The 15,215-nt window shown below is 37.5% G+C and overlaps 2 protein-coding genes across 11 annotated transcripts in view; both read right to left on the bottom strand.

The window, feature by feature from the left end:
- Window positions 1-4,761: 4,761 nt before the first annotated feature.
- FGFBP2 (fibroblast growth factor binding protein 2) lies at window positions 4,762-7,468 on the bottom strand. The gene has a single exon (XM_034772286.1). The coding sequence runs from the start codon at window positions 6,783-6,785 to the stop codon at window positions 6,120-6,122; it is 666 nt and encodes a 221-aa protein (XP_034628177.1). The 5' UTR covers window positions 6,786-7,468; the 3' UTR covers window positions 4,762-6,119.
- A 519-nt stretch (window positions 7,469-7,987) lies between these two features.
- Window positions 7,988-15,215, bottom strand: part of PROM1 (prominin 1) — an 84,303-nt gene continuing 77,075 nt past the window's right edge. For 6 of the 10 annotated variants that reach the window (XM_034772186.1, XM_034772189.1, XM_034772188.1 and 3 more), the window contains 5 exons: window positions 13,537-13,652; window positions 12,797-12,820; window positions 12,357-12,425; window positions 9,572-9,611; window positions 7,988-9,325 (listed from right to left, as the gene is read on the bottom strand). In XM_034772186.1, the coding sequence (XP_034628077.1) occupies window positions 9,593-9,611; window positions 12,357-12,425; window positions 12,797-12,820; window positions 13,537-13,652 (228 nt within the window). In that variant the 3' untranslated portion in view covers window positions 7,988-9,325; window positions 9,572-9,592. The other 4 variants (XM_034772194.1, XM_034772195.1, XM_034772196.1 and 1 more) reach the window with 2 other exon arrangements.

Here is a 15,215-nt window from a genome sequence, read left to right as displayed (position 1 = left end):
ATGATAATATCAGTTGAAAAATTAGACATACAAAACACAAGCTTGTAACCTGATAAGCAGAAAAAGGCTGTGACCAAGAAGAACAAAATTAAATACTTCTCTCCAAAATCACCAAAGTGCACTATTGCATAGGCAAGCTAATTTAATGGCTGCTTAACAGAAAAACAGCTTGAAGCAATAACGTATTATCTAGGCATACACTTGAGCTGCTTTTTAATATGAGGGGCCTAAGCACTGGCAGGCCCTAGCTTGAGAGTATGAATTGCCTCAGTGTTTGAATACCCCATTTAAGAGAGCCAAGACTTAATTTCCAGCGGTGCTCAGTACCTGAAAGCCTTGCTGACTTCACTAGGATGTACAGATGCTCAGTACCTCTTAAAATCAGGCCCCAGTTGTGTCAAAATAGGCACCAAAATTGGACGCATTCAAAATTAGGAGACTTTTGTAAACATAGATATTAACACCCAAGATCACATGAATGAGTCCATAGAACTGCACAGTATGGAACCACTGAGATAAATGAAATTGAAGAAAATCTTTCCTCTACTCTATTCAGGATAAAACAGCTGATCCAACAAGTTCTTTGTGAATACACACAGATTGACAGAGGAATTCAATATTTAATAAGTGGAATCTTTAAACACTCTCATATTTTCTCCACTTCATTCTCAATTACGTGTGTAATACACATATCCTTTCTGGGTATTTTATTGTGCTTTTTAAAAATAGTTGGCATTTATTGAGTGCTTTACCGTTTCAAAATACTGCAAGTCTTCATGGCACTCACCCATGTAAGACTGTTACCAACCTCATTTTACAGATAAGGAGACACCCAAAGGTCACATGGCTTGCCTGACAACTGAGTCAGTGGTGAAAACTATGTCTGGAACTCAGGTCTTCCTGGTTCCCAGCACTCTTCAGTTGTCTGCCAAGAAAATAAAGAGACTGCATCTCCACTTGTGTGGATTTCCCTGTCTAGTGTGGGGACCAATAGGTTAACTTAAAACAAACAAAGGAGGGTTCATTCATTCACAGAGTTCTTGCAAACTGCACTGAACTTACAGCAAACAGTTTTGAAATGCTCCTTTCATGAATGAATGGCACTTTCATACCAAAATGGTAGCTAGTTTCATAACAGTGCATTTGCAGTTTTAAACACAAGCAATTAAATGGAAATTTAATTGATACAATTATGTTATTAGAGAATAGAACATAGCCAATTTTATAATGTTTGAAAGCAAGATTATAATAATTACCTGACTGCTGTGTACACGTACCATTGCCTAATGTAATCTAACTGATTGAAGGTGCCTACCACCTGGTATCAAAGTGCCCTCTGTTTTTCAGAATAAGGTGTTCAAATGTGTGTCATAGGCCCTATACTGTTTTACATCACACAGATCATGTGGTAGGGGCCTGTCTTATCCTCCCTCCTGTTCAATATATACAGGGGGAGAGAAGGCTTAATAGCATTATGGTTTCTTTGGTGAGTTGATGACACCCAGCTCTCTTCCTAACCTCTCAGGGTAATGGAATGTTCTCACGGAGATTGGAACGTGGCTAAGACTCCATCCAGAAGAGGTGGAGATTGCTTACAGACAGAGGGCAAGAAAGAAAACAGCCCCCCCCCCCCCAAAAGGAAATTTCATCTGCACCCCATTACAAGGTTCGTAGCCTGAGAGTCATCAACCCCCAGCTCCTTCTGGATAAGAGGATAGCTACAATTCCCAAAAGTACTTATTCATTTGCACTTGGCAAGAACAAGTTGCATCCTCTTCTTGCTGTGGCAAACCATACTAGAGCTCTACATGCTTCCTTCACTTCAAAGCTAGACGACTGCACTGTGACCTATATGTGGCTACATCTTCAGACCAACTGGAAACTGTAGGCCGTGTGGTATTTGACAGACTGCTTATTAATCAGTGTTTTCACACAAGCATAATACACTTATGAGCTGCACTGGCTGCATGTTGATTTCTAGATGCAGTTCGCTTTGACCTATAAAGCTCTATATAGTTTGGGCTTCTAGCTCCTTGTAGGACAGTCCCACCTCTCTAGATCAGATCCAAAAGCCACTGAAATTATTTGGAACTTCCATGGGCTTTGGATCAGGCCTTCTGAGTATACCACCATGGCAGCTGCTATCAATAGAAGTACTCAAACTAACAGGCTCACTTGTTTAATTGGGAGCACGCTAGCAGCAGGGTTTTCCTCTGTGAAGGGCTCCTGGCCGCAGAGCTCACTTTCCCTCCTACTTCAACAGAAGCTAGATTTGTTGACCCTTCAAGGCACTTTTCACTCATCTGTTTTTACTTAGACTTCTTCTATGTGGAGTTGTTGAGGGAGGAGACAAAGGGATGAAGCTATTGTGACACAGCCCAATTTTTAGTAGATAGATCCTATCATCTTAATTTGTTTAATTTATTGATAGAAGTTGATGCTTTTACATAGCTGTATGAAGTCTAGAAAGCTCCATAGGAACAACAAAAATTCTATTCCAGAGCTAATGGGGACTCTCCTTTGGCTCAGGTGGTAGCAGCTGGACCAGAACTCTATTCCACTGCTTCTTTGAAGCTTCAAGTGGCCATCATGTCCAGCATAACTGTGAAGTTTTAGGAAGCCAGAGGTTTCATACTGTGTCAAAAATGATAATTCCAACTAAGATTGTGCAGTCCTCTTTCATTTCTAGCCTTCAGTTTTAATTGATTAGAAAGCTCAGTTTTTATTTGGACTCCTCTGATGGGTTCTTCCCCCATTTTGGCTGGCTGGGATCTGAAAGGCAGACTATATGGAGTCCCCTCTGATTTCCACTTGCAGTTTCTTACTAGGACCAGCAATTCCTTTTCCTCAACTCTGACACTGGCATTATGATGGCATCTAAGCTCCTCTCAAGATGTGCTTGCTCAGCCGACCCTCTCAGAGTAGTTGCCAATGCTCTTTTGTAACCTGGACAGCCATCCATTTTCACTGTCCTGCACACTAACACTTCAGCTCGGCAGTTGGTCAATGTCATATTTACGCAGGAAGAAAGCTTCCGGAGAATGTGCCTACAGCCATTAAGTCTGCAAACTAAAGTAAAGTTTTGCACTGTACAAAGGGAAGGATGCCTGCCTTGCTAAAGAAAACACATTAACGTTGACTTTGCAGGTAGCAGGAACTTGGGGACACGGGGGCAGAATTCAAGTTGCAAAGCTAGAATATTAATATATATACACACACACATTTTTGAAGACCACTTGTGGAAAGTGTTGGCATTCCCAGACTGCCATTCATTTCAGAGTAACTGTTCCCTGATGTCCCGCTATTCAGAATGGACAACTTTCAATTCATTCAGGTTCTTCTGCTCCTTTTCCTGGGCCTCATTTCTCGACCCTTCCACCCATCCTGTACCCCCACATTTGCATATATTCACATACAGAATCACTTGTGTCAAACACCTTGCTTGTTGGAAAATTCACACACATTCCTGGAATAGTTCTGCTATGTCTAAATATTACTTGAGAAGAAATGGAAGTTATTATAGGGAGTATATATTGTTTTCGAGTACAAGCAGCCATGTGCAGTCTCCCAAAAAAGTTTTAAAGTATGATAAACACACTGCAGCCTAATTCTCTTTAAAAGATCATGTTTTGTTTCTTACCAGAGTTTACTTATGTATTTATAAGTCTATTCCCCTAAAAGATTGCTCTGTATGGTGGCTCAAACACCAAGTAATAGGCAATAAAACAGTTCGAGAATTGGATATAAAACTGCATTCACCTCTCCCCATGTTTGGAGGTACTTATCAGAATGCCCCTCACAGGAAGCAGAAAGCTAGGAAAGATAACTGAAATGACTGGTGATAGTTACAACGTTAACTTTAATAATGGAGATCAACTGTAAGCTTCCTTGAGCACCTGTTTTATCAGAGTTCAGACCTAGATTAATTACATCAAACTATTTGGCAAATATTTTCCTCCTTCTGTGTACTTGCTACTGTACTAATCCTGTACTATTAAGGATTCTCTCTCAATTTTGTCACTTGTTTTTCTTTCTCAAAAACTCTCCCCTGAAACATTAGTTAGCATTTCAGTATAAGACAATTTGTGGAAGTGCTCGAGTAAAGTTGCACAAGAGGCTAAATATTTGCAGAATCCGGGTATGAAACAAACCTTATCCGCTTTTCCAGTTGTCTCTCTCAGACTCACGTAGGGGACCAGGGAAAGTGGGGTACTTGTTAAAAACTATTTCAGAGGACTAATAATAGAGTAATATGTTTTGTAAATTCTAATAGCCTAAAATGAAGACAAGTTAATCCTTTCAGCATTTGGCTGAGTTTTTGACATTGATGTTTGCGTGGAAGTAAAGTGCACAGACCTCTACGTTGGTGAGAAGCTGAATATTCCATTATCCCTTTCCAAATCCTTCCTGCAAGTATAGCATTTGGAGTCAGGAACAAGTGAAGATTATTCATTACATGTTCATAATAGCAATGAATAATAAAAAAAGCATCATTCTGTGGGCTGCCTCCGTTTTATATTCTATTTTGGACTATATTTATACTTTAATTTTTCCATTCAGTTTTTGCAACTGAAGTTTCTCAGCATCATAGCATGGGCAAGCACTTGCCACCTCATTCTGAGATCTGTGGTTTCCTCCTCCCCAGATATCTAACCCAGTCCTCAGACACTGGCATTGACATTATGTAAATCACTGTTTAGACACAGATTGCAGCAAAACACAAGGATATTTTCAAAAATCATTCTTTTATTGGTTGCATAAACTGGAGCATTATTTACAGCTTTCATCTCTCTATAAATGCTCATTAAAATAAAGTTGCACAAATAGTAAAATGTAGCAAAGTACAGCACTTTAAAACCAGGTTAACCTGGCATCTCAGATTAAATGCAGTCATGTTCCTATATATTATATCTATACCTAAAAGAATCAAAGAATTTATCTAGAATAATTTCTTAATTTCAGTACAGTCATTCCAATTTCATGCATCTTTGGTGATTGCCTTGAAAACTTGTTAAAATGGTTTAATTTTAGAAGTGCAAAGGAAAAAAAGTAACTACAAGATTTATAGCTATGGTCCCATTTTGAAACTTAGTCTAAAAGAGTATTAAACAGAAACTCCAGTAGGGAACTCTTCAGCTGTAAGAAATTTGCTCTGCAAAATAAAAAAAAGAAAATAAAAATTAGTCATTTAGCAATTTGCCTTATTAAGCACAGTTGGGATCTTCAGCAGTCTAAGCACACCTAAAATTAACTAACTTTCTGTCTCCGGCTGTACATATTTCCATTCCTGTGGAAAGTCTGTCAGGTTTTGTAGCCAGCTGTTGGTAGTCTCCAAGGTAAAATGTAAGTGGTACAACTCCGACTACTTCTGTGACGGCTTTGTCTTTACGCCCAAACTATAGCAGCAAAGATTTAGCATTTAATCACCTCTCATTTCCATGAGAAATATTCAAAGAATTGTCTGTTTTGGTTTATGTATGTAAATTAAGTAACTTTTCTAAACTCTATAAAATAGTTTAAAAGTTAATTAAATATTAACGAGTAGTTTTGGTTAACAACCTTGTGTTCTCAGAATTTGAATGTCTTTCTCTAAATTGTGCTTTTAGATGCATGCAATACATTTAAACTAATCAGATGGCATAATTTTTTAATCAAAGCAGCATGCATTTTGGGGGAAAAATAAATCCAGTTTATACAAGTGGAATTGATGAGCTTCTGGGTTAAGAATTGTATCACACACAGAAGTATACTGGAAAGTAATTCGGAAAATAGTACTATTTATTATTAACTAAGATAGCAGGCACTCTGTTTTAATTCTTACTAAAGGCCCAATCTTGAGGGGTACTAGGGTCCCCTGACTCCTATTGACTTCAAATGGTAGATTATGCTGTTCAAAACCTCATGGGATTAGGCCTTAAATCACTTAACAGTCAACGAGTTTAAATCTTCAAGGTGAACAAATTCTTCCTATCTGATAGTTTCTGAATTAATTACACAATATACTACCGCTATCTATATCCTTTAAAGAGCCCTGAGCTTAATAAAAAAAAAAAAACGACTTGAAGAGATTCTGTTATGGCTGTATATTATTGAAGAGGGAGCTTTACCTGAAGCAATTCTTAACCTTTAAAGATGCTGATGATGTAGGAGCAGAAAGTGTGCAGTGATTCCCAGCAGTGCTCTCGTGCCAACTTCATTACTTCAGTATCATTTTCAGACCCTTGTCCACGCTGTGTTGGTTTTACAAGAGGTAGTGTAGATGGTTTAGGTCTCCCTGCTTTTTTGGCAGAGCTTTTCCCTGCCTGGGTTTCTTTAACTTGCTTTAGAGAAGCTGAGGGTTTCTGGATTGATTTCCCGTGATTGGCTGCATCTGCTTGCTGGCTAGGACTCTGGTTTGGCTTCATGCTGGAAGCTACTTGCTTCATGTGAGCATCTGTAGGAGCCTTTTGGCACATGCTGGGCTTCAACACTAGGGTGGACTGGCAAGCGTTTGGGAGTTTTCTAAGTTCAAGGGAAATCTGGTTCCAATAAACCTTTGGGTTGTTATTGAAAGGACGACAAATTGATGGTTTGCCAGTATATTCACACCAGTAAGACTTTCCTTGGTTTTTGCATTCAATTCTGAGTTTCATTTCCCCATCACCACTCATGTTCATTGTGCAAGCGTCTTTGACTTTAGTCTGAAAATGGATTTCTTCACCATTGCTCCTTTTCTTTTGTGTCTGTTTCTGTCCCAATCCTCCCATGCAACAGACCATCATTAGAAGAAGGATGACAGTCTTCATGGTGAAACACAGACTAAAATCCTGAAGCAACTCAGTCCAAAAAAGCAAAAGAAACAAGCAACTGTCTGCTCACAATTTAAAGGTTTCGTGCACAAAGAACTCTCTCTCTCTCAAGGTGGCCTGTATTTTTTTTTTTAAATAAACCACCCTAGTGTAAGCATATGCCTATAATTTATAGCTCAAGGGAATGTCAAATAACCTGTGAACTCCCAAGAAGGTAACAAGATGCATCTTGCAGCTAAATAGAGCACGATAGTTGTATAACTTAAAAGCACATTCCTACCCAAAATTCACACATCACCTTTGATTTTAACAGATATTTTCCACTCTCCCGCTATTTTATAGCTGTCTTTATGCCAGATATTGTCTGACCACATGGAAGTAGTCACAAGAAGGACGGCCAAATCAAACCTATGAGGTTTTGTCCAGAAGATTAAAAATTATTCAATTAATAAAAATGGATTTGTGGTACCCTTATGTTTTTTGTGGATGTGCACTGGCATGCATGTGGCTTTTATATTTTATTGTGCCAATACTGGAAACATGGAATACTGTGGAAAATCAACAGCACATTCCTTAACTAAGGAAAGAGTTTAGGACACACTGGGTATGCCTACACAGCAAAGAAAAACCCATGACTGGCCCGTGCCAGCCGACTTGGGCTCACAGGTCTTGGGCTGCTTCATTACTGTGTCGATTCAGGCTGGAGACCGAGTTTTGGGACCCTCCCACCACACAGGATCCCAGAGCCCGGGCTTCAGCCTGAGCCCAGAAGTTTACACGGCAATGAAACAGCCCTGCAGCCCAAGTCAGCTGGCAGGGCCAGCAGTGGGTTTTTCTTTGCTGTGTAGACATACCCAGTGTGGCCAGGGGGTTTATGAGCTTCCCCACACAGGTTTATCAATGTAATCCAATACCTCTCATTCTATTTCTGGATTTCTCATCTTGCTTGGAGCCAATATTGTCAATGAAGTCCAACAGTACATCAGTTTTTGTAAGGAGGACAAAACCCATTTTCCAATGTGATCTTAGCCCATATCTTAACCCAGTGTGTCTCCTACACTTCTCAAACACACTTAAAATGAAATAAAATAGTCATTTATGAATCAAATAGAGATTACTTAACCAAGTTTTTGTTTATTTAAATGGATTGGGAAAATTTTCTCAAATTAAAAATAAACTTTTTAAATTCTACAATTCTGAACATATATATATATATATACACACACACACACACACATATGCTACATATTGTCACATCGAAACATTTCCATTTCTGACCAAAGAGTGAAAAACTTACGTTATTCCACATAAAACTGGTATTGCTGTTCAGTTTTGTTTTATGTTTTCAAAGGTTTTTGGAATTATCGTAATTTTAAGCCAAATGACCTTTTCTGGAAACATAGTTAATATTGGTATATAATCAGTTTGCTGTTCAGTTCAAGATACCCAATTCTTCCATCTTTCTCATCCCCTGTGCTTTATTTTTGTAGTGTAGACCTTTACAGTCCTTTAAGTGGATTTACAATGTCATATAATCCAGGAGCACAACTGCCATGTCTAAATTCAAGGCAATACACTAAACTACAGTGATGTAAAACAACCTTCTAAAAGTGTTCAAATTCCTGTGTAGAAAGTTTAATTTAAAAATTAGTTAGCAAAAATATAATCACTGCCTGTTTAGAGAACCACTGACATTTATTAGGAACTTGGTCTGGAGATGAAGTATTCTAAAAATTACCAACTTTATGACATCTCTCATGGTCTAATTAGAGCATCACTCAAACTCCAGGGAGCTCCATACCCTGCCACATACACAAAAGTTGTAATTTTAAATGAGTCTCTCTGCAAATACCCTTTTAGACCTAATATTTAATACATGATGATTTTTAAGTAACTCAAAAAGAGGGAGAAAAACCTTCAACTGAATTAATTTTTCAGAGACAGGAGATACTGCATATCCTGTACATTTAAAGTTCAGTCCAAAGTGGTCGTCCAAGAGCACCAAAAGTCAACACTGAACATGCTGATAAATTCCTCTGTGAAGTACATTATACAATATCAAAAATTTAGCTAACACACTTTTAAGCTTTAAGAAAAATGTATATACAAAAGACTCTGTATACAAAATGTATTCTTTATGCAAATGTGTATATACTGTATTTAACACATTCCCAACAAAACGGTAAGGTAAGAACTTGAGTAATCATGGTAGGGCAGTAAACTTTAAGCAAAATCTGTGTAAGCCACATTAATATACGTACTGTGATGTGAAATAGAAACCCCAGTGTAAAAAAGTAAAAAACAGAAACCACTTTAGTTCAAGTCTCAAACAGTAGTGAACAAGAGGAAGTGCTCTGGTATTTTGTACAATAGTTAATGGCATAACATTAAACACTGTTTTCTTGATTCAAGACTGATTTACTGTACAAGCCACATAGAACAAGTGGCATGGGATTTGGATGGTGAATTCAGATCCCAGTGTGGTTGGAAGAATTTCATGTTTCTTGTAGAAGAATCTTGAGGCTCATTTCTATAGGCTGAAAATAGATCACAAGAAAAAGAATCAGTAAAAAATTGATTAAGGTAGCAATACAATTTAGATAGAACACTATAAATACATGGTCTTCATGTGAAATTCACGGGTGTGTCAACAGATAAACTTCTTTACCTTACCAACAATCATGCTATTATAAGTGTACAAGCCTTTGTTCTTTTACATTTTAAGAAGCAGATTTTAAAATGGGAGGATGTGCTGAAATAAATTTTAAAAGTTCCTTACTTACCCCTGATGTTTCCAGTATTGGCTACCACTGTTCCACAGAGCTAAAGAGAACACAGAAATATATTTTTCTGTTGCTAACAAAAGAACTGAATAACCTGACTTCATAACTACAGTGCGTGGCACTGTCAGCTGTCAATAGTGTGACCAGTTATCCCTAGGTCTGAAACCTATTAGTGCTATATAAATAAGTCCTGAGTCTTCTTGCCAGTTATTGAAGTTTTTAATTAGAGAAAATGGGTTTAATTTATTTATTTTTAAGACTTGTTTTAGGGTGGAAGGAAATGCTCAGATAATCAAACACCATAGACCTGAGTTAGAAAAGGTCTTAACCCAACCTCCCATTTTGCTCTCACAAATAACTATAAATGCATTTGATTTTCCACATTAAAGACTTTTTTTGATATTTTCGATAAGAGGGAACCAATAATCGTCCAGACTTTAGAGTCACTTTCTGATCTTTGGACTTTTTTAATATTGATTTTTTCTACCTACCTGATCGGGGGAAAATAATCAGGTAGATTTCTAAATGCAACTGCAACCTGCAATTACTTGCATCCATAACACTGCAGGTGCAAAACGGGAGGCTTCCTATTCCTGTCACTTTAAAAGGATATGGTTTCACTACTAACAATCTCACTCAAAAGATGCTACAAATACTTACAGCCAACTAAAAAGACCTGTAGGAACCGAGAAAAAGTAGGGTAGCAGAAAACATGAAAACGGTGCAGTTAAGAACAGAAAACAAGAATCTACTGGAGTGGTATCCCTGGATTGTGGTAGCCCTGATCCAGTTTTTCCAAACTCTGTCTCAGATATGAAATAATCAAAAAGAAGCAGCAGTTTAGAGTAAATTCTAATGTTAGTTATGGGGGGGAGGGGACAGGGAGAAGGGCAATCCAGAGAAAGTTCACTGACAGTAGGACAACTGAAATCAGAATCTAGTCCTTAATATGTTTGTGTCCATGTGGAAAGCTAGTGTGCTTTCATTTAACAGAGTATTTTTTATGTTAATGATTTTTGGCTTATTTCCAAATATCTTGTACATTCAGTCATTGAACAAGGATTTCCTTATAAATTTTTTTTGAAATACCACACAAATAATGTGCCATACAGCTCAAGAACGTTGAAAAAATCAATATTAAAAAAGTCCAAAGATCAGAAAGTGACTCTAAAGTCTGGACGATTATTGGTTCCCTCTTATCGAAAATATCAAAAAAAGTCTTTAATGTGGAAGTTCTCCGATGTGCCAGTGGAGTTGACTCTGGAGTCAAATACCTTATAGATTAATTTGAGGAGTCCCAAAAGCCCACAGTGTGATATAGGCTAGGCCAAAATAATGAACATTATAACACCACTAATACTAGGGTGACCAGATGTCCCGTTTTTATCGGGACAGTCCCATTTTTTGGGACTTTTTCCTTATATAGGCGCCTATTAGCCCCCACCCCATCCTGATTTTTCACAGTTGCTATCTGGTCACCCTAACCAATACCACTGTTATGAAATACTTCCTCCTAAAGGAAGCATAGGGAAGCTACTTGGTTAATAAAATAATCAATGCAAAATAGACTTTTACTCAACTGATACAGCCCTGAGGGCTGTCAAAAATGTCAACTTCAAGCCCCATCAACATAGAACACCCCATCCATGACCCAGTGAGCAATAAAAATTAATTCTCTACCAAACATTCAATAAGAATGTGTTCTATATAAAAAAAGTTATGTGGCTCACTATTCCTTATCTTTGTCAATTATTTATATAGCTTCTCATTCAAGGAACTCAGAAGTATGTTACAAAGCCTACTGAAATCTCACTACAGTCCAGTGAGGTGGATCGCATCATCCCAGGTTTATGGAATGGGAATCCAAGGCACTGAGGTTAAGTGATTTGCCAGTGTCTCATAGCAAGTGAGCCGCAGAGACAGGAGAAGACCCCGCAACTCCTGTCTCCCAGACTTGTGACTTAACTATTTGGCCATATAAAAGATTAGACTAATTTCAGAGGTGCAGTAACATCCATCTTCCCCTCTACCCCTTCCATCCCCCTGGCCCATTTGCAGCCTGCACATAGCAAACTTTGCCTTTTTTCAGATGTTTAAATAGCTGCACCAAAGGCACAGGTTGGAGCAATTAAACATTACGTTAATTTGAGAGGTTACTGTAGCTACTCATTGCTTTTATAAAATAAAAGATTTTTTTGTTTTCTCTCTTTTAAATCTCTAGTCCTGCTTGTTCTATGTAGCCTACTTCTATGCATTCACATGAAAAAAATTCTAAAAACCAAACTAGAATTTAAAAAGGAATAATCTATTAATGCCCCATGTTACAGTCAAAGTGGCTATTATTAGGTATCAATTTATAATTGGTCCTACAGACCTTTATATAAGCATGAAGAAAAAAAAAAAACCCAGGAAAAAGTGAACATGCACCCCACAGCCTTTTAATTTCTATACAGAGTACTTTAATAACTTTACCATTTTAGGGCCACCATATCAGAAAAGTAATATGGAATTATGTGGCTTTTAAGCTTACAAAATTCCATAGTTAAATGACTGGATACTATTACAATATCTATGGTTATGTAGGCATATTCAAAAAAATTAAACATACAGCACTTGTTATAGTGAGCAACCATGCAAAAAGCAAATAGAAAATTAAACTATTGTCGGAGAATAACTCTCTGCTTCCACACTATTCACTTTAAAACATGCAGAAAATTGGATAGCTAATTAGCATAGTACACTAAGCAAGGAAACGTGAAGGCATGCAGTTTCAGACTTGGTTTACCTTGTCATAACAGGATTGTGTATACCATATAAATGCTCTTTATGATAACCATTATTACCATTTTCCATACTGTAACAAAATAAATACACCAAAAAAGACTATGTTAACTATAAGATGCAATATGTACAAAATGGCTACAAAGATACGTAAATGGATGATGGTATTGTATGTAAAAATAAATTGGGTGTGTTCAGTAGACAATATTCTTTAATTTTCAACTATACTGATACTGTACAATATCAAATACTTCTATGAAGTCTTATTTTAGCATGCTCCAATTTTCAATTATTTAATGGAGATATCTGTGTTCAGTTGTACCCTAACATTATAAAATGTAATTAAACCAAAAGACAGTTGTAATTCTTTTAAAAAACTTTCTAAATATAAACCCTCACTCCTTAGTAAAATAATTTTAACAAATATCAGTAAAAGTATCTTACTTTTTCATGGGTATAGTTTCAACACTAAAAAATATAAAAAGAGGAGAAGCAATCAACTTAAAAAACATACTAGCAAGTGAACATTTGTCTTAGCAGTACATGTCTTGCTGCTGCTCTATTCATTTGTGAATGTACAATGTAAATTGAACAGTGTGAAATAAAATGATCTGAAAAAACGAAGTGCACAAGTTTACTGAACAACAGCTAAAATAAATAGGAAAAAATAGTCAAAATGAAAATAAGTAAAAACAGTTATCATAAAGTAAAATGCCAAGTCCCTGAGACAGAGGAACTGCAAGTGAAAAGGAAAGACTGGTTAGGGATAATCAGGATATTGGGCAAAAAAAGGAAAGAATTAACACAAGGAAACTACAAAGCAGGTACAAGTTATCTTAATGCTATAATTGAGCAAAGAAGATCTACCTGAAATTGGGAATATTTTTAAATAAAGGTGTAAGAAGTTCTAAAGCCCTGAACCTGCAAAGAGCGTCTCATAGGCAGACCCTTCTACACCTTACAGAGCCCCACTGAATCAATGTACGATATGGAAGTCCACCTATGTGGCACATATTGACGGATCAGGGCCCATACCTGTACTCTTTCAGAAGATACTGTGGTACTCATTTTGCCAATAGTGAAGGTTTAAACGATGCACCATATATTTCATGTAAAATACTGTGTTATGCAGGAAAGTATGTGTGTCCACTTTCTTTTTAGCCTATTTAAGATTATATACTTACTCATCATACACATCCTCTGTATCCATTCTACGATAGTATTTAGATAGTTTTACAGCACAAATTATTGCAGGAATTAAAAATATTGAACAGCCTCCCAAACCAAACCAGAAGGTATTCTAGAAGAAGACAAAAATCAAGAAAATGACATTCAATAAAATACTGTATCAGCGTTTTAAACCACTTCTAGTTTCTTCTCACATTATTTCATAGAACTGACCCCCGCTTAGAGAGTCTTGAGTTTTAAACTGACTTATTTAGTAGCTAAAGTTGCTGCCCTCATTACTACTTGATTGTCAATTATGTTTCTGAAAGCATACAGCTGAAGTCACTGGCATGGTCCAGGACACTGCAGGACCCTGTAATGAGAGATGGGCCATCAGCAGAACATTACTACTCAACCAACCAACTCCAAGTTGGAAGATACCGTGTCCTTAGAGATGAACCCGCTAGCCATGTTTTTTTCCTGCCTTGATATTTAACAGTAGTAGCCTTATTCACATTCCCTGTGGCAAGCTGAATTTTCAGCACCTGAGAGGTAGTTTCTGACTTGACAGCTGCAGTTCACGACTGTGAGAGTAATTTCATTAGTGCACAGATTAGCAGGCTCCAGCCGTTAAAATGGTATTTTAAACCTGATTCCTATGGGCTGGAGGCAGTTTTGACTTGATGAAAGATCCCAGCTGGGCCCACATGCATGTAAGATTTTGACCCATCCACAGCTAACTGAAATGGTGAGTGGTATTTTTCCTATTCAGTTTCTGCAGGATGGAAGGAAGAGAGGTTCTGCAGTTTCTTTGTGCTGCTAGGTGATTTTGACTTGGCTCTGGCAGGACAGCAGGTTTCAGGATTTAGTGTTAGCAGGATTAGGGCACTTCAGACTCGATTTCAGAAAATTAGAGGTGGTTCTTGTATACGAGTTCTGATTATTGCTTGGTTCGGACTGATTGAGGAAAAGAAAGAATTGATGGGAGAAGTTTTAGGTGGTTTACAGATGTGTGTTTTTTTTTTTTTGTTTTTTTTTTTAAATACACACAGCCAACTTTTCATCCTCTGAGAGATGAGAAAATGCCAAATAGCACCTCATAGTACTACCAGCCATAATGAAGCTCTCCTCTGTACATGAATGAATCAAGATTTGTTTTCTGCACGCCACCTGAAAAAAGTTCCTTTTCCTCATCCACATTTTCTAGATTCCAGCAAAGAGGTTTGTGGAAATTTTTCCTCAGTACTTTCATTATTCTTATATTCTCAGAGCAGAGATGGGTCAAAGCTGGAATGTCAGATCTGCTCCCCTTTGAATTTCACAGGAGTTCAACTCCCCAAAACAGAACCTCCCCCAAAACCGTTCTGATTCAAGTTCAGATCCAGAATGAGAATTGGTCTCTTTTCATATTCAGGATGGCAAAATCTCACAAGAACAGTGGATTTTGCAGGATTTCTGCGATTATGGGACAAAATCTCATGGGAATGTATTGAAACTCCAGCCTTGGAGTGGTTTCAGACCTGAGCTCCATACTTTTAACTAAATCTAATCCAGATCAGAACACTTCCTCCTTGGCCAATCTCAGATTTAGACAAGCTCCCTCATCAGAACATTTTAGTCAAAGGATGAAATGCAGAGAATTATGTTCACAGTTTGGTGGAAGTACAAGCAAGAATTCTTCATTTAAGGCCCTAGT

Source organism: Trachemys scripta, chromosome 5 (assembly GCF_013100865.1).
Source record: "Trachemys scripta elegans isolate TJP31775 chromosome 5, CAS_Tse_1.0, whole genome shotgun sequence".
In the NCBI taxonomy this organism is placed as follows: domain Eukaryota; kingdom Metazoa; phylum Chordata; order Testudines; family Emydidae; genus Trachemys; species Trachemys scripta.
Note: the sequence above shows the minus strand (reverse complement) of the source record. Positions and strands in the feature narration are given on the sequence as shown.

What these genes read in the sequence shown, in the direction of transcription:
- FGFBP2 (XM_034772286.1), bottom strand. Translation starts at nt 6,785, where the DNA reads ATGAAGACTGTCATCCTTCTTCTAATGATGGTCTGTTGCATGGGAGGA.